The 25,998-nt window shown below is 47.3% G+C and overlaps 2 protein-coding genes, 1 long non-coding RNA gene and 1 pseudogene across 5 annotated transcripts; 3 read left to right on the top strand and 1 right to left on the bottom strand.

The window, feature by feature from the left end:
- Positions 1-1,250: 1,250 nt before the first annotated feature.
- On the top strand, positions 1,251-3,064 carry LOC133915780 (uncharacterized). Of its 3 annotated transcripts, XR_009909390.1 has the most exons (3): positions 1,251-1,567; positions 1,639-2,001; positions 2,508-3,064. XR_009909390.1 is itself a non-coding variant. In XM_062359081.1 (2 exons), the coding sequence occupies exons 1-2, from the start codon at positions 1,804-1,806 to the stop codon at positions 2,988-2,990; spliced, it is 306 nt and encodes a 101-aa protein (XP_062215065.1). In that variant the 5' UTR covers positions 1,251-1,803; the 3' UTR covers positions 2,991-3,064. The 3 variants fall into 3 exon arrangements, 1 of the variants encoding a protein (XP_062215065.1); XR_009909389.1 differs by having other exon boundaries at positions 1,251-2,001; XM_062359081.1 differs by having other exon boundaries at positions 1,251-2,001; positions 2,883-3,064.
- Positions 3,065-3,835, top strand: LOC133915781 (uncharacterized). Its single transcript, XR_009909391.1, has 2 exons — positions 3,065-3,104; positions 3,628-3,835. It is a non-coding gene; the product is annotated as an uncharacterized LOC133915781 (long non-coding RNA).
- A 4,032-nt stretch (positions 3,836-7,867) lies between these two features.
- On the bottom strand, positions 7,868-8,813 carry LOC133914620 (uncharacterized). Its single transcript, XM_062357689.1, has 4 exons — positions 8,712-8,813; positions 8,532-8,609; positions 8,285-8,430; positions 7,868-8,248 (listed from the first exon to the last, which is right to left on the bottom strand). Exons 1-4 carry the CDS (start codon positions 8,811-8,813, stop codon positions 7,870-7,872), a joined length of 705 nt encoding a protein of 234 aa, XP_062213673.1. The 3' UTR covers positions 7,868-7,869.
- Positions 8,814-17,608: 8,795 nt separating this feature from the next.
- Positions 17,609-17,759, top strand: LOC133917169 (5.8S ribosomal RNA; annotated as a pseudogene).
- Positions 17,760-25,998: the final 8,239 nt, after the last annotated feature.

Here is a 25,998-nt window from a genome sequence, read left to right as displayed (position 1 = left end):
TCATTTTTATTGTTGCATCACCTGAACACCATGTTAGACATATCTGTCCAAAAGTAAATGTCATTACCTTGCTCAAAAATATAAATTTTCATAGTTATAACATGTCATTACCTTCAATTTCTTTCTATAGCAAACAATATAAATTTCCATGGTTATAACGTATATTATCGATGGGAGTATTGAAAATATTTTCTATTTTCTTATATATATATATTACATGTACCATTAAAATAATTAAGTAATATTATTTGTGACTAAAACATTGGTGACTAACTATTTTTTTTTTCACTACTTAGTCAGCCAAAATATTTTTTCATATGCTGATTCAGTTCCTATTCCTATTTTCTTTTTGTTTGCGCCTCCATATAACCTAGCCATGCTAAATCTGAATTTCTGAGCCCTCCTTGATCTAACCACAATCCTATCCTATTATGACATGGGTCCTGAACGGAGGAATCCAGAGTATCAGCTAATGAACAAATCAAGGAATAGTTTTGCTACCTAATATAACGTCTGTTTTCTCAATCCTGCTCTCTGTTCTGCAAATAACAATCTTCAAGTTTGCTAATGATCAAATCTCTTCTTAGCTATCCCAACTGAGGAGAAATTTCAGTATTTGCCACCCAATTCACGTGCCTCTCTAGAATTGCCATCCAATTCGCGTGTCTTTCATAATATAACACCGGACACGCGAATTTTTTCAGAATATGACATCCGCGCCAACACCTTTGGCGCGGAGGTGCTCTCTCCACCGGGCTAAACCATTATGCCCCTGTGTACTGTGTAATACCCGCGCCAATGGCGTTGGCGCGGACCCTCCCGCGCCAAACTGCTTGGCGCGGAACCTCTATGTGTTCGAGAATGCTGTGAAGAACTTGTTCCTACAGAGAATGTTCCGCGCCAAGCAGTTTGGCGCGGAAGGGTCCGCGCCAACGCCATTGGCGCGGGTATTACACAGTACACAGGGGCATAATGGTCTGGCCCGGTGGAGAGAGCACCTCCGCGCCAAAGGTGTTGGCGCGGATGTCATATTCTGAAAAAATTCGCGTGCCCGGTGTTATATTCTGAAAGTCACACGAATTGGATGGCAATTCCAGAGAGGCACGCGAATTGAATGGCAAATACTGAAATTTCTCCCCAACTGAGTGGGTATTTCCCCTGCTTCCTATTGCTTGTCCCTTTCAATTGATATTCCATGTCCTTAACTTTATACAGATAGCTTTGGAAGTAAACCGTTTGAGAAGGCAACACAAACAATTGGAATGAAAGAAATGGTAGTGCCCCTGCCGCGCCGCCGCCCGCCTGGCTGTGCCCCTGCCGTGCCGCCGCCATTCTGGTGCGCCACTGCTGCTCGGCCGTCTGTCATCCGCGTCCGCGTCCGTGGCCCGGCTACCCGTCGCCGCTGCCGTCAACCACCGACTAGCGACCGCGCCGTGTTGCCCAGCCGCCTGCCGTGCCGCCGCCTCCCGAGCTTTGAGATCTTGTGACGAATTTCGATGTGGTCTCCCAATCCAACATTCCTACTGAAATTCGGAGCGATTTGATCTGGTTTCCCACTCCATTTGAGGTAGGCACTCCTCCGCTCAGATTTTTCGATTCACCTGTAGGCCGAAGATGCAAAGGGCGCGACTTTGATAGGTGGCGGAGAGTCTTGGTTAATCGGCGTTTCAATGCGACGGTCCGTCGTCGGGGAAGTCTCCAGCGACGGCGACGCTGACCACGCGCACGGAGCTGCCTCCGCCGCGACGACCCCCCGAGTAGCGGCTCCGCTAGGGCTCCGCTGCCAATCGGAGATTCGTCGCCATGGCGGTGGCGGAGATCTCGGCGGTGCTCTACCTCCTCCTCGCCGCCACCGGGGAGCGGGACCCACCAGCGCGCGGCCTCTGCTCCCTCGCGGCACGCTCGAGGTTCGAGGACCTCGCAGGGGCCCTCACCACCGGACCGCCAGCAAACCCCGCCGCCGCCCGCGCCGTTGTGTGTCCACCGTCCTTGCTGTCCCAGGTGAGCTCCTCTGATCCCGCGCGAACCCCTACCGCCTCTTCCGTCTTGAATGTTCCCGAGGGTGGTCGCGTTGCTGGCTATCGAGGGTTCTGGATTTGCTTAGCAGGTTGTGATCTCGCAGTTGTAAGCTTAGGGTGCGAGATGCGTTGCTGCTGCTGCTACTGGCTTGTGTTGCGATACTAAGTTTGCTTATGCTTGTTGGGGACTAAGATAGGTGTAGTCTTCCGGTTGATCGGTGGATGATAGCTTTCATGTTTCATCTTTTTGGCTTCTAGGTGTTCTTAGATCAGAAACTTGCCCGATGAAATCCCAAAGGTCATCGAGTTTCCCTGTCCTGCTCAAGTTTTTGCATCATTGATAGCACTAGCCTTCTCATTTCTCATGCTTGTGCTATCAATGATGCACTCATGCTTGTGCACAAGCAAATTTTTAAGAACATGTAAATTATGAATTGTAGGATGCCTCAATTTTAAGACTTGACTCAAATTTTTAGTTGTTCTATGCAGATTTGATTCTTCTCAAACGTAATTCTCTCAAAAGAAATCCCAAGCAAGAGTTTGCGGTGCTGTTAGGGGTGGTAGCGGCTAAGAAGTATCCTTTCTTAGATTATCTGGCCGTCTTTAATTATTCCATTTCATAACTATTTTTCCATCCAAGTCTTGTACGCCTGTTTTGCATCTGCACGTACTATGGTATACCTGGACATATTTTACCATAATTCAATTTTAATGCATTTCTCAGAAACTTAATTTTTAAGTTGTTCTTTTGGTGCTTCCTTCTCTACAATAGTTAGATATGTCAGAATTATATATTAATAGTAACACATATTTTGGTACAAAGCATTTATAAGTTTTGCTCAACAATTTCTCAATACCTGACAGGAAGCTGAATTTGATCTCGCGACAACCATCGAAGGAGCTGGGTACTATCGCGACATGTACCATTTCTCTATCAAAATCAGCATGAGCAGTGCTTATGTGCTCCTCTAAAAGAAAACTACATGCAGCAATTTTACAGAAAATTGCTTACATACTATATCTTAGATATATTACAATCAACATTTTGCTTTAAGGAGAGTATTAGCTCGGTGTGTTTCTCTCAAGGTACTACTTATCTCACTCATGAATTAAACCTTCCAGTTATTTTCCTTACTCTATGCTAGCAAGTGCTTCATTACGAATTGATAATCACAAGCCTTATGTTGATCCATACTGCTATCAAACTTTTCAGGATGAAATATACATGGCTACGATTAAATTTTTATATAATATGGATGCAGACTTTATTGTTATCTTAGTTTACTTAGTTACCTATATATCTATATGACTATGCATGGTTCAGTTACATATGTGTCTGGTCAACAAAACAACTTGTATCTATATGTTTAGTTACTATGCAAGTGAGACTACCCCATCTATATGTTTAATTAGTCTCTAACTTCCCCATCTATGTATTATGTAGTGTGACTAGCTTATCATACTACACATAATGTTTACTAAGCGAGACTGAGCAGGCGACCGCAAACTGCTGAGGGTCAGCAGGTGAATAGCGCCAGGCACGACAACACCATGCAGAAATAGAACTATACCCTACATTAGCTAACTAACCATTCTCACTATCTTGCAGGCTAAACAATCGGCCCATAACTTACCTTCGTACAATGTCAACTCATCTTTCTGTAATATAATTATGTGGAGCATCTACCATGCAACGCTTGAATCAGTGAACAACCTAAATCGTACAATATGTAATATAATTAGCCTGCATTATATCTGGATTCCACACTTGTGTAATATATTTAGGATCCCTTCTATTTCAATTATCAGTTTCCTCTGCGCATGGTTGCCTCCTCTGCTTACCTGAATTAGGAGTTCACCTTACATAGATTGCACTATCACTCCAATGCTGATTTGAGTAAGCAATTCATTTGATTTGATGAACGATGCATGTCCATGCTCTCACTAAAACTTTGGGATTCCGTCCGTGGGCCAACCGTGCAAAGGAGAGCATTTCTGTTGACCATCCGCGCTCCACCAACGTCTAATGTGCTTCAAATTGGCTGGCATTCGAACTACGTTACCTACAAGACTCATCGTGCATTCTATCTACCATCCAAACTATGCTTATCCAGATTCCAGCAGCTTCCAATGTACTACATATGTGGGTCATCAGGCGAGGGCATCTAAGCGCGGCGTTGCCGCGCCCTCCTTTCTAGCATTCTTCCTGACCGTTCATCTTTCCTGTCCATGTCAATTAAATCCCGTATAATCAGAATGCAACAATCAGTATCTCCAAAGAGCAACTCACCATCATGATAAACTCAAGACCTCAATTATTTTTCAAGACACCTAGGTACATTTCTGCAGGATATTAAGGAACTATTACCTGTGCTGGAAAAGTCCTGAATAATGGGTAGAGCGACAGAAAAAGCACACAGAGGCCAATGTTGATGCCCGCAGAGGTCAGAAGTGTGCTGGTTTTTATCGCTTCCTATCCAGTGTGTCGCATGCACGACACACTTTATGTCATCTAAACACGAGCACAAACATCATCTTTGGTACCCTCTGTGCCTGCCGGAAGTGACTACTACAGCACATTTAGTCCACACATGTAAGCACTAGAAAGCTGCCTAGATTAATCGAACAAACTGCAGAACATAATCACTACCAGTGTCTTGTTTGGGGAAAAGAAACAGATCCTTATCGAGAGTAGATTTGTACTAAATAAGTTCACCAGTTACATCAAGCTCATCATGTACCCAAATTAGGCTTGTTTGTATAATAGATTTGTTGTGGTATCAGGGATGACGTGAGAGAACCGTCAACATCGTTCACTGGATGAACCAAAGAGACCAAGACCACTACTTTACTTAAGTGATTTATTCAATTCGAATCCGTCGTTGCAACAAGCTTGTTTTTTTTTCAAGAAAAAATGGGAATCAGCCTGCGTGCGAGAATAAGCAATAGTGGACTCGCACGCGATAAAAATGATTGCTTCCACCCAAATACCTAACATAGAACCATAAAAAACCTGACTTCTCAAAATACAGTAACCGCAGCCTTCCTCCGGCGAAGTGCAGTGAAAAATAAAGTTGCGAACTTAAGGCAATCCACGAACAAACACGGCGCAATCAGCGTCGCAAGGATAGGTCTGCTACTCCAGTCGAATTCGGAGAACCAAGTGAATCTGTTACGGTTGATCTCTTCAACCGTTGGGGAGGGATGGGCGGTTGTTGTCCTGACGCCCCCAACAGGCACCCTTCCATCCTGTATAAATCAACAATGACATCAATGAAATGTTCAACGATTTGCAATTACATTCAAGATTCAACACGTCATCAGCGCTCTGCTCTCCGAGAACTAAGGATGCGAGAAGGAGAAGAACAGAAGAACAGGATGGAGCCAATCTTGGATGAACATCGACAGACGAACATCTTATGAAGGTTAGACATTTCCATTTCTCACCGTGATATTGTGTGTTCGTCTGTCGATGTTCATCCAAGATTGGCTCCATCCTGTTCTTCTGTTCTTCTCCTTCTCGCATCCTTAGTTCTCGAAGAGCAGAGCGCTGATGACGTGTTGAATCTCGAATGTAATTGCAAATCGTTGAACATTTCATTGATGTCATTGTTGATTTATACAGGATGGAAGGGTGCCTGTTGGGGGCGTCAGGACAACAACCGCCCATCCCTCCCCAACGGGTGAAGAGATCAACCGTAACAGATTCACTTGGTTCTCCGAATTCGACTGGAGTAGCAGACCTATCCTTGCGACGCTGATTGCGCCGTGTTTGTTCGTGGATTGCCTAAGTTCGCAACTTTATTTTTCACTGCACTTCGCCGGAGGAAGGCTGCGGTTACTGTATTTTGAGAAGTCAGGTTTTTTATGGTTCTATGTTAGGTATTTGGGTGGAAGCAATCATTTTTATCGCGTGCGAGTCCACTATTGCTTATTCTCGCACGCAGGCTGATTCCCATTTTTTCTTGAAAAAAAAACAAGCTTGTTGCAACGACGGATTCGAATTGAATAAATCACTTAAGTAAAGTAGTGGTCTTGGTCTCTTTGGTTCATCCAGTGAACGATGTTGACGGTTCTCTCACGTCATCCCTGATACCACAACAAATCTATTATACAAACAAGCCTAATTTGGGTACATGATGAGCTTGATGTAACTGGTGAACTTATTTAGTACAAATCTGCTCTCGATAAGGATCTGTTTCTTTTCCCCAAACAAGACACTGGTAGTGATTATGTTCTGCAGTTTGTTCGATTAATCTAGGCAGCTTTCTAGTGCTTACATGTGTGGACTAAATGTGCTGTAGTAGTCACTTCCGGCAGGCACAGAGGGTACCAAAGATGATGTTTGTGCTCGTGTTTAGATGACATAAAGTGTGTCGTGCATGCGACACACTGGATAGGAAGCGATAAAAACCAGCACACTTCTGACCTCTGCGGGCATCAACATTGGCCTCTGTGTGCTTTTTCTGTCGCTCTACCCATTATTCAGGACTTTTCCAGCACAGGTAATAGTTCCTTAATATCCTGCAGAGATGTACCTAGGTGTCTTGAAAAATAATTGAGGTCTTGAGTTTATCATGATGGTGAGTTGCTCTTTGGAGATACTGATTGTTGCATTCTGATTATACGGGATTTAATTGACATGGACAGGAAAGATGAACGGTCAGGAAGAATGCTAGAAAGGAGGGCGCGGCAACGCCGCGCTTAGATGCCCTCGCCTGATGACCCACATATGTAGTACATTGGAAGCTGCTGGAATCTGGATAAGCATAGTTTGGATGGTAGATAGAATGCACGATGAGTCTTGTAGGTAACGTAGTTCGAATGCCAGCCAATTTGAAGCACATTAGACGTTGGTGGAGCGCGGATGGTCAACAGAAATGCTCTCCTTTGCACGGTTGGCCCACGGACGGAATCCCAAAGTTTTAGTGAGAGTATGGACATGCATCGTTCATCAAATCAAATGAATTGCTTACTCGAATCAGCATTGGAGTGATAGTGCAATCTATGTAAGGTGAACTCCTAATTCAGGTAAGCAGAGGAGGCAACCATGGGTAGAGGAAACTGATAATTGAAATAGAAGGGATCCTAAATATATTACACAAGTGTAGAATCCAGATATAATGCAGGCTAATTATATTACACATTGTACGATTTAGGTTGTTCACTGATTCAAGCCTTGTATGGTAGATGCTCCGCCTAATTATATTACAGAAAGGTGAGCTGACATTGTACGAAGGTAAGTTATGGGCCGATTGTTTAGCCTGCAAGATAGTGAGAATGGTTAGTTAGCTAATGTAGGGTATAGTTCTATTTCTGCATGGTGTTGCCATGCCTGGTGTTATTCACCTGCTGACCCTCAGCAGTTTGCGGTCGCCTGCTCAGTCTCGCTTAGTAAACATTATGTGTAGTATGATAAGCTAGTCACACTACATAATACATAGATGGGGGAGTTGGAGACTAATTAAACATATAGATGGGGTAGTCTCACTTGCATAGTAACTAAACATATAGATACAAGTTGTTTTGTTGACCAGACACATATGTAACTGAACCATGCATAGTTATATAGATACATAGTTAACTAAGTAGACTAAGATAACAACAAAGTCTGCATCCATATTATATAGAAATTTAATCGTGGCCATGTATATTTCATCCTGAAAAGTTTGATAGCAGGATGGATCAACATAAGGCTTGTGGTTATCAATTCGTAATGAAGCACTTGCTAGCATAAAGTAAGGAAAATAACTGGAAGGTTTAATTCATCGGCAACGTCCTCCCTCCGTCGTCGCGGTGAACGCTGAACCGGATCGACTTTGGCAACACATACAGCAGAAGCAGCAGCTAATCAAGTGCCACTGCCTCGTTTCCCTCCTCGCCCGGAGCCACCGCGCGACGCCACGCTCATGGACAGGCCAGAGTCCAGCCTCGAGAGACAGTGCATCGATGAGCCCTCAGTTTCCACGCCCCGGGACGCCGATGTTCCGGGATGCAGCCGCCATGCCCGCTCCTGTACTGACGACTCGCGGGAGAGGGAGCGGCTTGTGTTGCTGCTGCGCTCTATCGACGACTGATCGCCACGGCCGGAGCTGCGGCGCGGCACGTGCCCACCCCTCCTGTCTGAGCATGGAGTCTCACCGGCCACCGTACCGTGCTGTGGCATTGCGGTTTTTGACGAGCGATTCGAGGCGATGTGAACAAGGAGATGGTCCTCGTGGGCGTGGCGGCTGTCTCGGCTTCTCACGGAGTCTTGCACCTTGAGCTAGTGGGATCTCTCGCTGGCATGGAGGCTGGGGCTGGGTGAAGCTATCGGCTTCAGGCGAGGCACGGCGTCGCCGCGTGTCCGGGGATCAAGCTGGATGGAGAGCTTCCTCTCCAGCACAGGTGACATTACGGGCCCTAATATCATCTGCAAACAGGCGATGTTTCTCGATCACCATTTGCCGGGAACAAACGGAGGCGAAGGTGAAGTGATGCAAACACTGTCCAAATGGTGCGAAATGTGTTTACCTTTGCCTGCCTCAAGAGAACCTGCTGAGTAGCGTCATCTAAGATCCTCATCAAAAAGGCTCTTGATGTTTCATCTAACTGCAAAACGTCAAAATTAGGACGCAAAATATGCAAGTGATGTTAAACTCAGAAGCATGCTTTGGTAATAGCGTATTTAAATGAGTTCATAAGGAAACTTACATTTTCATCTGCATGATCCTTGTGAAGCAGCCCATAGAGCGTCTTCAACGACTGTAGATCAGACAAAACTTGCTCCTCCTCCGTTTGCTCTAGCATTCCCATTTCTTCAGAGTGGAATGCAGAAGAAGAGACACAGAGATAAATACTCATCATCAGGTTTCAATGAATCAGAATTCAGAAACAGATATGCTGCTGTATTTCAATTGAATCTGGAAATGATTAATGAGTCTCTGAATTAAAAAAAAAGAACAAAAATTGAATCTGGAAATGATTGATCGGTCTCTGAATTAAAAAAAGTATGAAATCAGCGGTTTGTGCCGGTGGGCAGCCCTAAAGTCGCAAGAGGAATTCAAGCAAGCGGTTTCATCCCACCAAGGGGACGCCGGTGGCATTGCACTCGACGAGGACAGCTTCGTCGTAGCCGCGCCGCGTCCGGCTCGCCCGGAGCCACCGCGCGACGCCACACTGAAGAAGGGGACTAACAGCCGCGTGCAGGTCAAGAAGCTGCATTGCTGGCAGCGGATGAGGCGAGGGCGCGGCCGCGCAGTGGCTGCCAGGAGCAGCAGGCCACATCGCCGTTTAGGGCATGGAAAAGCAGTGTAGTTGGAGTACGTGCAAATGTGCATACATTCTTGTGGGCTAAAATTTAAAACTAGACAATATACCATATATATTTAAAAAAGTAGATACATATTGCCGTATTTGAAAATATAGCATGTGTATTCGGTAATTTATTCACCGAAAACGGGTTTTTGATACACCGTGTTTGTGCATAGGCGCATATTCATTTTTTTCTCAGGAAGTACGGAACTTCTACAGATTTCTGCGGAACTTTCACATATTTACGGAAGTTCCGGAAAATTCTGCTTCGGATTCGACTTGGTCGGCGTCTGCTTCTTCAAGCTTACGCCGAGGCCGCGATTCGCAGCAGCATTCTGCAGCCGTGTGCTCACCGATCTTGCGCTCGAGTTCTGCACCAGCTTCCTTGGCTGGAACTGGAAGCTCTCATTTGATGTCGTGCCATCAAGATCCCCTACTAGTTATATATTAATTTGAAAGAAAGAAAGTACAAGGCCAAGATTACAAACCCAAAGATAAAAAACAAAAAAAAGACCTAAACAGGTAATTTTAAAGAAGCAAGCCATTGGATCATAATATCCACTCTAGACACTTTTGCTCGATGAATAATCCGAACGAATTCCTTCTTGAAGAAAGCCCAAACGGCTTGAATGGTAGGAGCAGCTTCATTAAAGACCTAGTCATTTCGGATCGACCAAATGCTCCAATTCATGCGCATGCAAGCTAGGCGCTAAATGATCTGCAAACTGTGATGGCATGTGAATGATGTGATGAGCTGCGAGCTCATCCTTCATTGACAACCAGGCTGCGCTGCTGCTTGTCATTGAGAGCGTGGTGCGCGTCACATGGGATCGATGGTCGCATCGTCCTGATCCGGCAGCCTTTTTCTCGTTCTCGTGTGATTCTTCTCGGCTGTCAGGTCCCTTCTATTCCACGTCTTGTTAGCCCAAAACTTTCTGCAGATCGTCACTCGAGGCAGTGTGATGTTGCCATCGCGATGATGTCACCGGCGATTGACACACTGGCACGGTCGAGCTTTTCTAGGGCCGCTTCCGCCGTCCTCCCCTTGGCCGCCGTGTCCGCTGGTGCTCCCGCCGTCGCTGCGTCCGCCTGCCTCGCCGCGGCTGGCGGGCTTGGCTCTGGAGTACCCTCTCTTCTTCCCAGCCGGCTGCAAGACGAAGAAGTGTCGGAGAAGCGTCGCCGAAGGTACCACCCCCACGAACATCTCGCAGAGGTGCGCGAAGACCGCCAGCACCACGACAGAGTTAGGGCTCAAGTGCACCAGCTGGATGCCGTAGGTCTCAAGAACTTGGAGGAAGAAGGTAGAGAACGGCGGCACCAACCCCGCCGCCACGAAAGAAGTGAATAGAACAATCCGCCCGGGAACGGTTGTCGCCGGCGGAAAGTTCGCCGACGTCACCACCACGGCTCCCTCCTGCCCCTCGGGCACCAGTAGCTTCCTAATTTTGGCCGCCGCTTCTTCATTCCTCAGACGAGACTCCGACAGAATGCCGTCCGGAGTCTTGTCGCGACGGCCTCCTCCGACTCTCGGCATCTCGGCAGGAGCGGAGGTGTTCTGGTGGTGGAGAGAAAGGAGGAGAAGCGCTCTGGTCGCCTGCAAGGTTTCTAAGGGCTTCGGAGCAAGGAGGAGGCAAGAGCAAGATTGCAGGAAGGCGTAAAGAGAGGGACGGATCGATCCCCTCCCCCTTTTATATCTCAAAGTTCAAACGTTGCCGGCCAACGGTTCGCTCGGCGAGACGGCCCCCTCGATCGGCGCAACTGCCAGGCGAATCTCCCGCCGATCGTGCGGCGTCAGCGGCTGCCAGGTGTATTTTCCTCAATCTGCGCGGCGGCCGCGCGTGCCGCCCGTACGGTTGTCATGCCCTTCGGGGGTTGTGTGGACACGCGTCTACTCGTCTCCCCGCTGGGCCGTACCCGAGACCCGGATCCAAAAAGGCCACCTCTCGAAAGCCTGCCATGTGGCGTCCACGCCAGCCTCGGCCTCGTCCGCGACGAAGGGCCCATCCGCAGTCTCCGTGCCATCGCCTACCCATGGGCCGGGGGGCTACTATCGGTGTATCAGGAACCGGGGGTCCCTGAGTCGCGAGACCAAGCCAGCCATCCGCCACGTGTCACCATCCCGCGAGGTCCCTCCTGCAGGATGAGGAAAATCTAAGTTCCGGGAGAAGGTGCTCAGGGCCACAGCCTCTGGTCCCCGAGCACCCCTGTTCCCCGATGACCCGCAGAGTCCAAGTACCGGGAAGAAAGTGCTCGGGGAGGTGCCCGCTCGCCCCGAGTACCCTAGTCCCCCGATGGGCCGAAGAGCCAAGTGCTCGGGAGAGTGCTCGGGGCTGCACGTGGCAGCCCCCGAGCGCTCGGTTCCCCGAAGGTTCTACAGAAGTGCTCGGGAGAGAGTGCTCGGGGCTGCACGTGGCGGCCCCCGAGCACTCGGTTCCCCGAAGGTTCTACAGAAGTGCTCGGGAGAGAGTGCTCGGGGCTGCACGTGGCAGCCCCCGAGCGCTCGGTTCCCCGAAGGTTCGCGCGAGAACACCCGATGCCCCGACGACCTAGGAGGGCCCGCCGACAAGGTGTCAACCAGTTAGAGGTCCGATGCCGCATTTAATGGGCATGCGCGGCCTGACATCCTGACATCCTGACATCCACGACTGCTCCCGCCGCAGTGTCAGTCCCTGCCATGCTTTGGCAGGGGGGCGTGGGTCCATTAATTGCACGGGTCCCGTCCCGTATCATCCGGGGTATCTCGGGATAACGTTGCCAGGATCAAAGCGTTCCGTCGGCCACCCTGCCCTGGCAGAAGAACAAGACAGGGTGGGCGCGCCGGGTGCCTCTGTGGCCGCCCGATGGGCCCTCTCAATGGCGCCAGGACGTCCACAGTGACGGGTGGTCGGATGCGCGTCGCGTTTTTCCACCGCCCCTGTCACTTCGCCCGAAGGGAATGATGACGCCTTTCTCAGTCGTGGCAACTTGGAACCTGTGCCCCCTCTTTCCCATTTGGGGTATGTCGTGGCCGTCGAGTGTATAAAAGGAAGGGATGGACAACACAGGACCAGGGAGACCAAAGAGAAAAATCGAGAACACAGACCAAGACAACCCGAACACACGAGAAAACATCTGAAGACAGATCGAGACGATTGAAGACATCATCCGAAGAACACCGCAAGCAAGCTTGAGCAGAGCTAGAGCAAGGGAGCCTCAAGCTCTCAGTTAGACAATATATTCTTGTAACCAGATATATCCCTGAGGGATTCCCTTCGAGGAAGGATATTGCATCCACACAGGAGTAGGGTATTACGCCCCCGTGCGGTTCGAACCTGTCTAAACTCCGGTGCATTTATTTCTCTTTGCACTAGGTCGACCATCCCCCACCACCGGCCGTTGCATTTATTTCCACTTCCATTTATTTCTCCGACGAACTCATTCAGGATCATTCCCCCGACCGAATCTCTAAAAAGGGGTCTCTCGGGATCCCTGCGACAGGAGTTCATCCTCCGACAGCCGCCACCTCCTTTCTTTCAAATCCGACTTGAATTGGAGATCCTCCGACAGCCACCACCTCCTTTCTTTCAAATCCGACTTGAATTGGAGATAATAGAGCCTCCCACCTATAAATATGCGACCCTAGAGCATCCTTAGATCGTTCCGAAGCTTTTGCCCACCTTTTCGTTGAGAAATCAACGTCAAGTGCCTTCACCGTCGACCTGCAAAGCATTGCGCCGTGCCTCGCTATCGCTAGCCTCGACCGCGCTTCTTCGACGCCAACACGTCGCCTAGCCAAGTTCGCAAGGTGCCGGAGTTCAAGTTTTTGGGACCCTTGCCACGCCTGGGCCGTGCCGGACGCCCAGTGCCATTTTCGCACGTTCCGGCCATTCGGTGGCCTATAGCTCAAGTTTTGTAGAGTCCCGGCATGCCCGACCGTCTCGGCCTCCAGAGCTCCTTTCATCCGTCTTGGCCGTCCAATGGCCTATAGCGCACGTTTTTTGTTGCACTGCCATGCCCGAGCCGTTCGGTGGCCTCGGCTGCATGTTTTCGATCATCCCCGCACGCCCGGGTCGTCACGGCCTCCCGGTGCCCTTATCATCCGTATCGGCCATTTCGTGCCCTTGGGTGCATGTTTTCATCCGTCTCAGACGCCCGATGCCATTTTCAGACGTTTCAGCCGTTTTCATCCATCTAGGCGTCCCGGTGCCGTTCTCACCTGCTTGTGCCGTTAGGTGTCCTTGGGCGCACGTCTATGGGCGTTGCGGCACGGCTAGGCCATCGCGTGCTTCCGATGGCGTTTTCATCTGTCTCGGGCTCCAAGTGCTATTTTCACCCGTTTTTTTGCCGTTTCTACCATGCCTGGTGCCCTTTTCATCTATCTCGGCCTCCCGACGTTGTTTTCACCTGCTTGTGTCGTTTCGTGCCCTTGGGTGCACGTCTGGGGGCGTCGCGGCATGGCCGGGCCATCTCACGCTTTTGGTGGCATTTTCATCCGTCTCGGCCCCAGGTGGCGTTTTCATTGGGTTCAGCCTCTCGTGCATGTTTTCACCTGTTTGTGCCATTTGGTGCCCTTGGGCACACGACCGGGGCACCTCAACCTCCCGGTGCCATTTTCTAGCGTATTGGCCGTTCCGTGGCCTATATGGCACACACTTTTGGGTGACCCGGAACGCTCAGGCCGTCTCGGCCTCCCGGTGCTGTTCTCACATGTTTTGGGCATTTGGTCCCTTAGGCGTAGGTTTTTGGGCGCCCGGGCCGTCTCGGCCCCCGGTTCTGTTTTCGCCCTGCTGAAACGGTAATTCTGGGCAAAAAACCACTTCCCGACCCAGGTGCTCCGGTGGCCAGAGCACCACCGCCGGCCGGTAGCCGGAGTCCGGCCAGCAGGGTCTGGGGTGGCATGGTGCCTAGCCCATGCCCAGCCACCCAAAAATCAATGTTCGGCCGCTCTCCAAGCCAGCCAAACCACCCCTCCTTAGGGACATAACCCTCCCAGGAGTTCGGAGGATTTTTTGGGTCTCAGGGCTAACTGTTTTGAGATTTTGCCTACGCCCCATTGTATTGTGAGAAATCATGTAACAAGCACCAAAAAACTGGCATTTCTTGGATATGCGCTCACAGGGAGCCGTGGGATCAGGTTCAGGTCCGCGAACCTTGGAATTTCGTGAGATCGCGGGTCGGTCACATGAGAAATGACGATTCCTCGTGCCGTTGTCACGGGCTACCGCGGGTTGGTCAAGGTGGGCCCCGGGGCTCGTGTAGGCCCACTAGCTGTGCTGCAGGCTATATTTCACAGGTTCGCCCCTCTCGGACTACCAATTCTTAAGGGTTTGGGCTGACCACCATTCGTTCAGGCCATGGGTTGGCCTTTCGGCACTGTTTTTATCCCTCTAGCCTGTTGGGTGGGCTCGTAGTTCTGTTTTGACCCCTCTTGGCCATTCTGTGGCCTATAGCGCACGATTTCGAGCGTCATGAGACCGCTGCCATGCCTGGGGTTGTGTGAAAGTCCTGGTGGCCTAGAGCTCATGTTTTTGGGACCCTTGCCATGCCCGGGTTGTGCCATATGCCCGATTCCATTTTCGCACGTTCCGGCCGTTCGGTGGCCTATAGCTCAAGTTTTGTAGTGTCCCCGCATGCCCGGGCCATCTCGGCATCCCCGAGTCATTTCATCCGTCTTGGCTGTCCTGTGGCCTATAGCGCACTTTTTTGGTCATCCTGCCATGCCCTAGCTGTTTGCTAGCCTCGGCCGCACGTTTTCAGTCGTCACCGCACGCCCGGGCCGTCTCGGCCTCCTGGTGCCCTTATCATCCGTATCAGCCGTTTGGTGCCCTTGGGCGCATGTTTTCATCCGTCTCGAATGCCTGGTGCCGTTTTCACATGTTTCGGCCATTTTCATCCGTCTGGGCGTTCCGGTGCCATTCTCACCCGCTTGTGCCGTTATGTGGCCTTGGACCCCCGAGCCTAGTTCTCAGAGCCAATCCTTTTCCTGATGTTATGGATCTGTTTTGCCGACTTCCCTTGCCAACATTGTTCCATGGGCCAGAGGCTATTCACCTTGGAGACCTGATGTGGTTATGAGTACGACCTGATGTGCATGGTATTCAGTCCTCCGGACTTTCAAGGGCCACCGGGGGCACACCAGACACCGCACGACGTGCGGTGCTCATCCGGCCGATGGACCCTACCTCCAGCTAAGCCATTTCCAGTGTTCGCAGGCCGTTAAGCAAAAAAGATAACTCTTTCTGAGGCCCCCGTCGATGTCTCCAGACTTCCTAATGTTACCGTCAACTACCACATCCCGACTTAAGAAATCTTAACCCGATTCCCTTTCAGGCAACACGCATTATCGCACTGTCTGCCGGGGTTACCCCATCCCTTAGGATCGACTTTCCCATGTGCAACTGCCATTCACAGGGAACCTTTCTCCTCTTCGGCCTTCAAAGTTATCATTTGAATATTTGCTACTACCACCACGCCCGGGCTGCTCGGGCTCACGCCCCGGGTTTTGCAGCGGCCACCACACCCTCCTACTCACCGGGGCATGGCGCTCGCCCACATGGCTGGGTGTGGGTCACGCGCTTTAGTGCCGTCCATTTTTGGGGCTAGTTGATTTGGTAGGTGAGTTGTTACACACACCTTAGTTGATTTTGACTTCCACAACCACCATCCTGCTGTCTTAATCGACCAACACCCTTTGTGAAATACAGCAACGGGAACATCAACGAAACATGTGAGAACAGCACCAGGAGGCCGAGACGCCCGAGCGTGCCAGGTCTCCCAAAAGCTTGCACCATATAGGCTGATATTGTTGAAAATGGCACCGGGAGGCCGAGGTGGCCCGGCCGTGCGCCCAAGGGCACCAAATGGCACAAACGAGTGAAAACGTGCCCGGGAGGGCGAGCCCGATGAAAACGCCACCTGGAGGCCAAGACGGATGAAAATAGCAACAGAAGCGCGCGATGGCCTGGCCGTGCCACGACACCCACAGACGTGCGCCGAAAGGCACAAAACGGCACAAGAGGGTGAAAACGACGCCGGGAGGCCAAGATGGATGAAAAGGAAATCGGGCATGGCAGAAACGACACAAAATGGGTTAAAATGGCATCGGGAGCACGAGACGGATGAAAACACCACTGGAAGCGCACGATGGCCCAGCCATGCCGCGACGCCCACAGATGTGCACAAGTGGGTGAGAATGGCACCGGGACGCCCAGACGGATGAAAACGGCCGACACATGTGAAAATGGCACCAAGCATCCAAGACGGATGAAAACGTGCGCCCAAGGGCACCAAACGGCCGATACAGATGATAAGGGCACCGGGAAGACGAGACAGCCCGGGCGTGCAGGGACGACCGAAAACGTGTAGCAGAGGCCACCGAATGGCTCAGGCATGGAAGGGTGACCAAAAACATGCGCTATAGGCAAAAGGACGCCCAAGACGGATGAAAGCAGCTCTAGAGGCCGAGACAACCCGGGCGTGCCGCGACTCTACAAAACTTGAGCTATAGGCCACCGGATGGCTGGAACGTGCGAAAATGGCACCGGGTGTCCAGCATGGCTCGGGTGTTGCAAGGGTCCCAAAATCATGAGCTCTAGGCCACCGGGATTTTGAGACGGCTCCGGGCATGGCAACGGTCTCGAGACGCCTGAAACCGTGCGCTATAGGCCACAGAACGGCCAAGACGAGTCAAAACGGACTTACGACCCCACCCGGCGCCTAGAGGGGCCCGTGCGGGTCCCGGGCGTCTGAGAGGGATGAAAACGGCACTGGAAGGCCAACCCATGGCCTATACGGCTGACAGTGTGGTGGTCGGTCCAAACCTGTGAGAATTGGCAGTTCAGCAGGGCCGAACCTATGAAATACAGCCTACAGCATAGCCAGTAGGCCTACGCGGGCCCCGGGGCCCACATGGACCAATCCGTGGTAGCCCATGAAAACGACACAAGGAATCGTCATTTCTCATGTGACTGACCCGCGATCTTGCGAAATCGCAAGGTTCGCGGACCTCAACCTGAACACGCGGCTCCCTGTGAGCGCAGATACAAGAAATGCTAGTTTTCTGGTGCCTGTTACGTGATTTCTCACAATAGAATGGGGCGTAGGCAAAATCTCAAAATAGTGAGCCCAGAGACCCAAAAAATTCCCCGAACTCCTGGGAGGGGGATGTCCCTAAGGTATAGTAGGGAGGGGTGGTTCTGCTGGCCTAGAGAGCGGCCGAACATTGGTTTTTGGGTGGCTAGGCACGAGCTAGGCACCATGCCACCCCGGACCATGCTGGCTGGACTCCGGTCACTGGAGCACCTGCGCCAGGAAGTGGTTTTTTTGCCCAAAATCTTGGCTCTCGCATTGATGAAGAACGTAGCAAAATGCGATACCTGGTGTGAATTGCAGATCCCGCGAACCATCAAGTTTTTGAATGCAAGTTGTGCCTGAGGCCTTTGGGCTGAGGGCACTCCTGCCTAGGCGTCACACCAAAAGACGCTCCCCCAGCCCCGATCTGATCGGTGGATCGTCCCACCGCCCACCCGAAAGGTGAAAAAAGGCAATGGACCGACCGGAGGCATGGATTTCACGATGCACCTAAAAGCCTAGAACGTGGATACAAAGGACACGCAACTATGAGGATAAGTTAAGATGGAGCATGAAGCACCTGATTACCCAAGCATACCAGGGCCCCGCGGACTCCACAAGACCAACAAAAGTGCCCTCTGGCTATGGATTTTGGGGTCAAAGTGGGCTACAGGACAAAGTCTAGTTGATTTTTTCTTGTCGGACTCGAAATTATCTTTCTGTGAAAAAAAAGAATGCCAAAATTAGAGTTTCTGTGAGAAAGTTACGCCCATTTTAGTGAACATAGCCGAAAAGTCATGTGCTATAGCCCACTAAAATAGCCAAAAAGGTGAAAAACAACCAATGGTCCAGCAGGAGGCATGGATGTCGTGATACGCTCGAAAGCCTTGCGAAAAATCCGTTAGTTTATTTCTGCTGCAAGTTTAGGTTAACGGAAAAATAGGACGAATTTTATAAAAATGCTTATTCACCCCCCCCCCCCTCTCTAGGCAACATCATTGTCCTTTCACCTTTGCCAAAGCGACGATGGCCTCCAGCGGATCTAAGCAATGGTGACCTCCAGTGAAGTGGTAGCGGTCTCGAGCAAATCTGGCGATGGCGACATCCAGCGATGCAGTGATGAAATCGAGCAGATCTGGGAGACCTCTAGCGATGCGTTGGTGGCCTCATGCAAATCCATGTGACGGAGACCTCGAGCGGATCCGGACGATGGTGACCTCCAACGAAGTGGTAGCAGGCTCGAGCGGATCCGCACATCCGTGACCTCCAGGGAAGCGACGATAGCCTTAAGCGGACACGCGCGACTGTGGCCTCCAGCGAAGCGATGCCAGCCTGCACCGTGGCATCTTCAAGCCGATCTGGTCAACAGTGACCTGCATCTTGGAGGCTTTGAGCCGATCTGGTCAGTGGCGGGGCCTGTGGTGTTGAAGCTTCGAGCGGATCTAGTTGTGGGACCTCCAACGAGTGAGGAGATAGAGAGAGGGGGGAGAGCGCTCATGAGATGGGGAGGAGATAAGGCTGGCGTGCTGGACGTGGGCTAGCTCTTCGTCCAATTAGATAGAAAGTTTGGATCTGTAGCTAATGTTCATACTGAACTCCGCACATTAGTGACGGATGTTTTTTAACACCTGACACTCATGTATAAATCATTAGTGATAAGTGTTTTTATTACCCGTCACTAATGACCAGTGTCGTCACAAGCCATCACTAATTACATAGTGATAGGTGACAAGCCATCACTAATGACAAATGACCCGTCATTGTTCCATTAGCGATGGGTGATTTTTTCACACGTCACTAATGATCTGCCATTAGTAACGGGTCTGATACGGGTCCCAACACGGAGTGACATTAGTGACACGTTGTCACTGGATCTGTCACTAATAACCATTAGTGATAGGTTCTAGTATATCATCATTAATACGATGTTACTAATGTTGGTTTATTACGTAGTGGTTGGGCCTTCGATACTTGATTTTAGTGATAGAGTAGTCGGAGTTCTAACTTCTTGTTTTTCTGCCACAATGATGAAGTGGAGGATGTCCAGGAGTAAAGATGTCCAAATGGGTCGTGCCTACTGGGCCGGCCTGAAGCACGACACTATAGGCATGGTCCAAGCACAACACGAGGTCCAGGGTCGTGCCTATGCCGAGTGCACGGCACAACGGGCCGGCACGACACGACCCTTATTTTTTGGGCTGGCACAGGCACAAACCAGCCTAGGTATGCACGAGCACGGCCCAAACCGGCCCGAGCACGCGGCGGCCCAGGAGGCATGGTCGGCTCGGCACAGTTGGCCCAGGCGGCACGGCCCAGCGGGCACGCCTGGGCTGGCTGTAGTCGTTGTGCGTGGGCCCGGCACGCGGGGGCACGAACGGCACGAGGGGCACGTGGGTTTAACGGGTGAAATGGGTCTGTAACGGCCTGTTTAACTCGTTAACCCGGTATTTTTGAATTTTATAACCGTTTTGTGACCGTTTGAGCTCCAAAAAATTCAATTTTTTTTGCAAAATTCACTATTTTTCACCTATAAATTGCAAAAAAATTGCACACTAGCAAAACCATTTGCTCTCTTGTTTCCTCCTCTCATTCTTGTTTCAAAGTTCTTGAGAATTAGTGATAATTTTGCAAAATTAGTTTGAATTGTTGCCAAAAATCCGAGCAATTCCAAAACCGTCATCCTACTATCATGACATTGAAGAAATCTTGGTGATTTGTTTGCATTGTTGTTCATTCGTGTTTTATTATTAGTTTTATTAATTAATTATTTATAACTCTGAATATTTGCATTTTTCGTAGTGCCATTCGACATTGATCATGAGTGCCGGTGATCATGATCATAATACATCCATTGATCATGATTTTTTTCTCCAAGGACTCACAGAGAATTACGGCCCCTTTGATACCAGTGCTACAGGTGATGATGGACCCGATGGTGAACTTCCGCTTTGTTCACATACAACAGCACCTCCATCGTCAGGCTCTACAAGTGCACACGTATCAGCAAGCACCGGCTCTAAAAGATCAAGAGCCGGTACTTCCGAAGTTTGGCAAGATTTTGAAACGTTCTACAGAGAGGAAGATGAGGTAAGTGTTAGGTATGCTAAGTGTTATATTTGTAAACATGAATTATCTACAAAGCTCTCAGGTAGAACGGGACATTTGAAGAGGCATACCACAACTTGCAAGCAAAAGAGTGAAGCAGCCATGAAGCAGACGGTGCTGCAGTACAACCCCGATGGCTCTGTTCGTCATTGGGAGTATGACTCTGCCAATGCTCGAAAAGAGTTATGCCACTTCATTACAAGAACGGATCTACCACTCAACATCGGTGAGTCTCATGCATTTGAAGATTACATTAAGTAAGCTCATAATCCTAGGTTCATGCATGTTTCTAGACAGACAACTAGTAGGGATATGGTAAAATACTATAATACATGTCGTAGCAAGCTTAAAGAAATGTTGCAAATATGTACATTTTCAGTTGCTTTGACCTCGGACATATAGGCAGGTAGGGCTAGAGAGGATTATTTTAGTGTTGTTGTTCATTTTGTTAATAATGATTGGGAATTAGAAAAGAGAATAATAGGTTTTAGGTTGATTGACAACACGTATACCGGTGAAAATATTGTTGAAAAATATCTCAAATAATTGAAGACTTTGGTCTGACAAATAAAATATTTTCTATCACTTTAGATAATACCGGTGCAAACTCTAGAGCCATGGATATTCTTACTCCGTTGTTTAGTACATATGTTGAATCTTTCGTGTTACATCAACGATGTGCTTGTCATATTATCAATCTTATAGTAAAATCCGGTTTGAAGAGGTTGTTGCAATATCTAGACGATTTTTGTACTGTAATATCTTTTGTAAACTCCTCTAACCAACGAGTTGCAGCATATAAGCAATATTGTGTTGCAATGGGTGTGTGTCCACGGAAGTTTGTTGTGGACATGCCGGTAAGATGGAACTCCACTTTCATGATACTCAAAAATATTGTGCCATATAAGAGCACATTTGGTGTGTTTATTCATACACACTATCATCAGCATGAGGTCAAACTTTACTCACGGAAACGCATTGGTATGTTGCCGAAAGGATACTAGAGTTTCTTGAATTTTTTTATAATTCAACTGTAAATTTATCCGGAGTTTATTATCCAACATCTTAGTTAGTTGTGCATAATAATGTTGAAATTGCTGCTCATTTAAACATGTATGAAAATGACAAGCTTCTAAGATTGTATAGTTCCTATGAAACCTAAAAATTTAAAATATTGGAAAGAAATTCCTTTATTGTATGCATTTGCCTTTATTTTAGATCCTAGAGCTAAAATCGCAAGTTTTTTAGAGTTCTCACAATTCTAGGTGATGCTCTGGCCATGATTATTCTACATATTATACTAATGTTTGTTCTAAATTATTTAATATTTATAGTAAATATGAAATAAAGTATGCCGGAGTTCGCTTGCAACGACCTCCACTAGCACCCACAACTAGTAAAAAGACAACAACGTGGGGAAAAACATTTGGTGGAGGTTCTTCATCAAGAAGTTCAGAATCTTCATCCTGATCATCTACGACTACGAGTGCTGGAATTCCAAGATCCGGATGGGAGCTAACTACCTTCATCGATAGCGACGTTATTAGCCATGAACAAGAAAATTTCAACATACTGCAATGGTGGCATGAGCACAAGACGAATTATCCAATGCTTTCACTGTTAGCACGAGATTTGTTAACGGTTCCCGTATCAACAATATCTTCTGAGGCTGCCTTCAGTCTTACTAGAAGGATAATCGAAGAGAGAAAAACAAATCTGTCAAGTGAGATGGTTGAAATGCTTGTGGGCCCATTTGGGACAAATACTATCACTCTATCAGAATCCACTCAAATCGAGTTCAGAAAAAAAAGAATCCACTCAAATCAGGAACCTTCTGCCAAAAAAAAAGAGGAATCAGGAACCTTCTCGCTTAATCTCATGCTCCTTTGACGGTGCAGGTCTAGGTTAGGATAGTTCGACATGGTTTGCCGAGAACCGATAGATTGAGGAGATTAGTGGAAGCTATGGTGCTATAAGGCAGTGGTGACGTCCGGATCATGAGCTCTAAGAAGAGTGTTTGCTAGCTTTGAATACCTTTTCGGCTATGTGAAATCAAAACAATCTAGGCTTTTGGATGTGGAAGCAATAGTTGGCAAATGATATCCTTTTTGTAACAATACTATGGCTGCATATGATGCGTGAGTGTGAAAACACGGGTCACAAACTTGACAATGGCGAGCAAAGAAATACGAGAAAGAAGGCTAGACAGTGGTGGCAAAAAAAAGGTGGCTGAGGTGAGGTAGGAGAGATGTGTGTAGCACCGATAGCCAAAGTAGGGATAGTCAAGCTTGTGGAGACAACTTAGGGCAAGTACAGTGGTTGTTCTATAAGCTATCTCATGCATTGCCACATAGAATTTTATGTGGTGTGGAGGAGAATTGGAACAGAAGTCGCACTAGACAAACATGTAGGGGTATAAGCAGTGCTTACAATATGGCTCAAGAGAAATACAACTTATTTATGCAAGGTAAACCAATTGATGATGTTCTTGTAAAGGTGCCACAAGAGAATTTATCTCTTTACAAGGCTACTTTGATTTATCCACTTAGATGTTTGAGGTTTCTTTTGCATCTAGGTTTGGTATGTCGTGGACATGATGAAAGTAAAGAATCTAGCAATCGAGGCAACTTTCTTAAACTTTTGAAATTGCTTGCGGAAAATAATGAAGAAGTTAATAAGTTGGTTTTGAAAAATGCTCCAAAAAATTGCATTTTGACTTCCCCTCTCATACAAAAGCAAACTATTCAGTGTTATACCGAGGAAACTACTAGACATATAATTGAAGAACTTGGTGATGATCATTATGCAATTCTAGCTGATGAGTCTAGTGATGTATCATATAAAGAACGGATAACTCTTTGCATGTGTTATGTTGATAAACTTGGAAGGGTATGTGAAAGGTTTCTTGGAGTAGTACATGTAGCTAGTACCACTTCTTTGTCACTTAAGGTAGCAATTTAATCTTTACTTATTGGTCACCACTTAACTCTTACTCAAATTTATGGACAAGGATATGATGAGGCTAGTAACATGAAAAGAGAGATTAATGGGTTGAAAACATTGATCATGAAAGAATCTCCTTCGGTTTATTACATTAATTGTTTTGCACATCAACTCCAATTGATTCTTGTTGTTGTTGCCAAGGGAAATGATTATTGTGTATAATTGTTTGCTCAACTTTCTCGCTTGTTGAATATTGTCGGAGTTTCTTGTAAGCATCATGGCATGCTTCAAGATGTTAGAGCTCAAAAATTGAAGACAGCACTTGAATTGGGTGAAATAGAAAGTAGGAGTGGATTATATCAAGAGATGGGCTTAGCTAGACCTAGAGACACTCGGTGATGCTCTCATTACACAACTATTTTGCACATTATTGATATGTATTCCATAATCCGAAAAGTGCTTATAATTCTTGGAAAAGATCCCACACAAAGGGGTGATTGGCCGAACATACATGTTACGGTTGATGTCTTTGAGTCATTTGAGTTTGTTTTCGGTGCTCATTTGATAGTTGTCATTTTTGGATACACAAATGAGTTATGTTAGTCTTTACAAAAGAGACCAATATATTGTTAATACAATGTCACTTGTGAGTTTGGCAAAGGAAAGAATGCAACATATGAGATCTTATGGGTGGGAAGAATTCTTTAAAGGAAATGTTACATCATTTTGTGTAAAATATAGCGTCAACATTCCTTCATTGGATGGTAATTATGTACCTCATGGAAGATACTCACTGTTTTACTCTAAACAAGCAATTGATGATCATTATAGAAGAGAGGTATATCTTGGTGTCGTTGATAAAATTCGGCAAGAGCTTGACAATCGGTTTGATGAGGTTAATATGAAGTGGCTCCTTTACATGTCGGCCTTGAATCCATTCAATTCATTTGCTTCTTATGATGCACATAATGTACTTAGACTTGCCAAGTTTTATCCTAAGGACATATCAAGCATGGATTTGATAAAACTTGAAATTCAACTTGATAACTTTATTCATGATATGAGAAGAGACAATAGATTCAAAGGACTAAACAATCTTGGGGAGCTCTCTATTAGGCTTGTTGAAACAAATAAGCATGCTCTTTATGATTTGGTATATTTACTTCTTAAATTGGTATTGATCCTACCGGTGGTGATGACAAGTGTTGAAAAGAGTATTTTCAGCATTGAGTTTTATGAAGAATAAATTGAGAAATGGTATGGACGATGAGTTATTGACTGATTGTTTAGTCACATTTATTAAGTGTGATATTTTCTACAAGATAAGTGAGGATAACATAATCGAGAGTTTCATGGTCATGAAAAAGTGTAAAGTAGAGTTCTAGATATGTACTGTAATCTTATATATATCAATCTATGTAAGACTTTATTTCATATTTGGACTATTTATATTGTATTTTTCGTAAATTTCAAATTTATTTGTTGAATTTACTATGTTGAGAATTTTTAATATTATTATATTGTACTTTTAGTAAATTTTATACTTGTATATTGGATTCGAAATTTTTCACCGGGCACACCCAACGTTCAAATTCTGGTTCCGCCATTGTCTAGACGTACCTCAGATTGTATTACTTCCAAATATCTAGAGGACGTTTTCCTAATTCGGGAATGGTTGTTGTGTAAAACACGATGAACAGCCTAGAAAATCAATACGTGCCTTTTACCTCATGGCGGTTATGAAACATATTGTATCAAACTAAGGTCGCATGCCTTATTTGCCTTGTTTTAGATTTCTTCAAAGAAATCATCTGATTCTAAGACATCAAGCTCTTCAACCTCATCCATCACTATGCTGAGCATATTTGCTCACCTATGTAAAGCTTTCATTATGGTGAAATTGTCGTGCTTTTCTTCTGCTACTTCTACCAACTGAAGCAGATTTTACCTATTGGGGTAACGGGATCCGTCGGCTTCCACCTCTATGGCGTCCCTCGTCAAAAAGTACATCAACATCATGATAAATTTGTCATGGTCGGGATGGCGTAAGTAGTGGTTATACTGCGATTGCCCTGTCCCGAGTGCCATCGAGTATAGAGGCATCCAAGCAAAGCTAATTTCTTACTTGCAATCCCAAGGTGAGCCAGCAACTCTAGGTACTCATTGATCGCATCAAGGGCCTTAAGGCTCAAAACATCGCATTAGTTCGTTGAAATCTTAAGTACATCTAGTATGGATGTATTCGGGACTCTTAGACTTGACAAGGGACAACGACAAAGGTAAGCATGTCATATTCTTGCATGTCCTACCATACACTAACAAAACCTAAGTATAGTTATCTTCTTGTAGAGCTATCATTGGCGGTCGTGAATAGGAGGGTCAAGTTTCTACTCGATAAGGCTCGAATAGAAAATTAGGAAGATGTTCTGAAAGCCCTATGTGACCTGCCGCCTGAAGTAAGGGTGACAAAAATTCATGCAATTTTTCTTTCAATTTCCTGCATCTTCTCCACTATCCACCGAGTTATAATTCATTGTTAGTCTTAGTATATTCTTCCTCATATTGAATCAATTTTGGGAGCCAGCTCAAC

The sequence above is a fragment of the Phragmites australis genome, chromosome 4, assembly GCF_958298935.1.
Source record: "Phragmites australis chromosome 4, lpPhrAust1.1, whole genome shotgun sequence".
In the NCBI taxonomy this organism is placed as follows: Eukaryota; Viridiplantae; Streptophyta; class Magnoliopsida; order Poales; family Poaceae; genus Phragmites; species Phragmites australis.
Note: the sequence above shows the minus strand (reverse complement) of the source record. Positions and strands in the feature narration are given on the sequence as shown.

Bases quoted from the DNA above. Each gene is read 5' to 3' on its own strand.
- LOC133915780 (XM_062359081.1), top strand. From the start codon at position 1,804: ATGGCGGTGGCGGAGATCTCGGCGGTGCTCTACCTCCTCCTCGCCGCC. The intron at 2,002-2,882 runs GTGAGCTCCTCT...AATACCTGACAG, and splicing joins CACCGTCCTTGCTGTCCCAG to GAAGCTGAATTTGATCTCGC.
- LOC133914620 (XM_062357689.1), bottom strand. From the start codon at position 8,813: ATGGGAATGCTAGAGCAAACGGAGGAGGAGCAAGTTTTGTCTGATCTA. The intron at 8,431-8,531 runs GTAAACACATTT...GCCTGTTTGCAG, and splicing joins TTCTCTTGAGGCAGGCAAAG to ATGATATTAGGGCCCGTAAT. The intron at 8,249-8,284 runs GCTCAAGGTGCA...AAGCCGAGACAG, and splicing joins GCCAGCGAGAGATCCCACTA to CCGCCACGCCCACGAGGACC.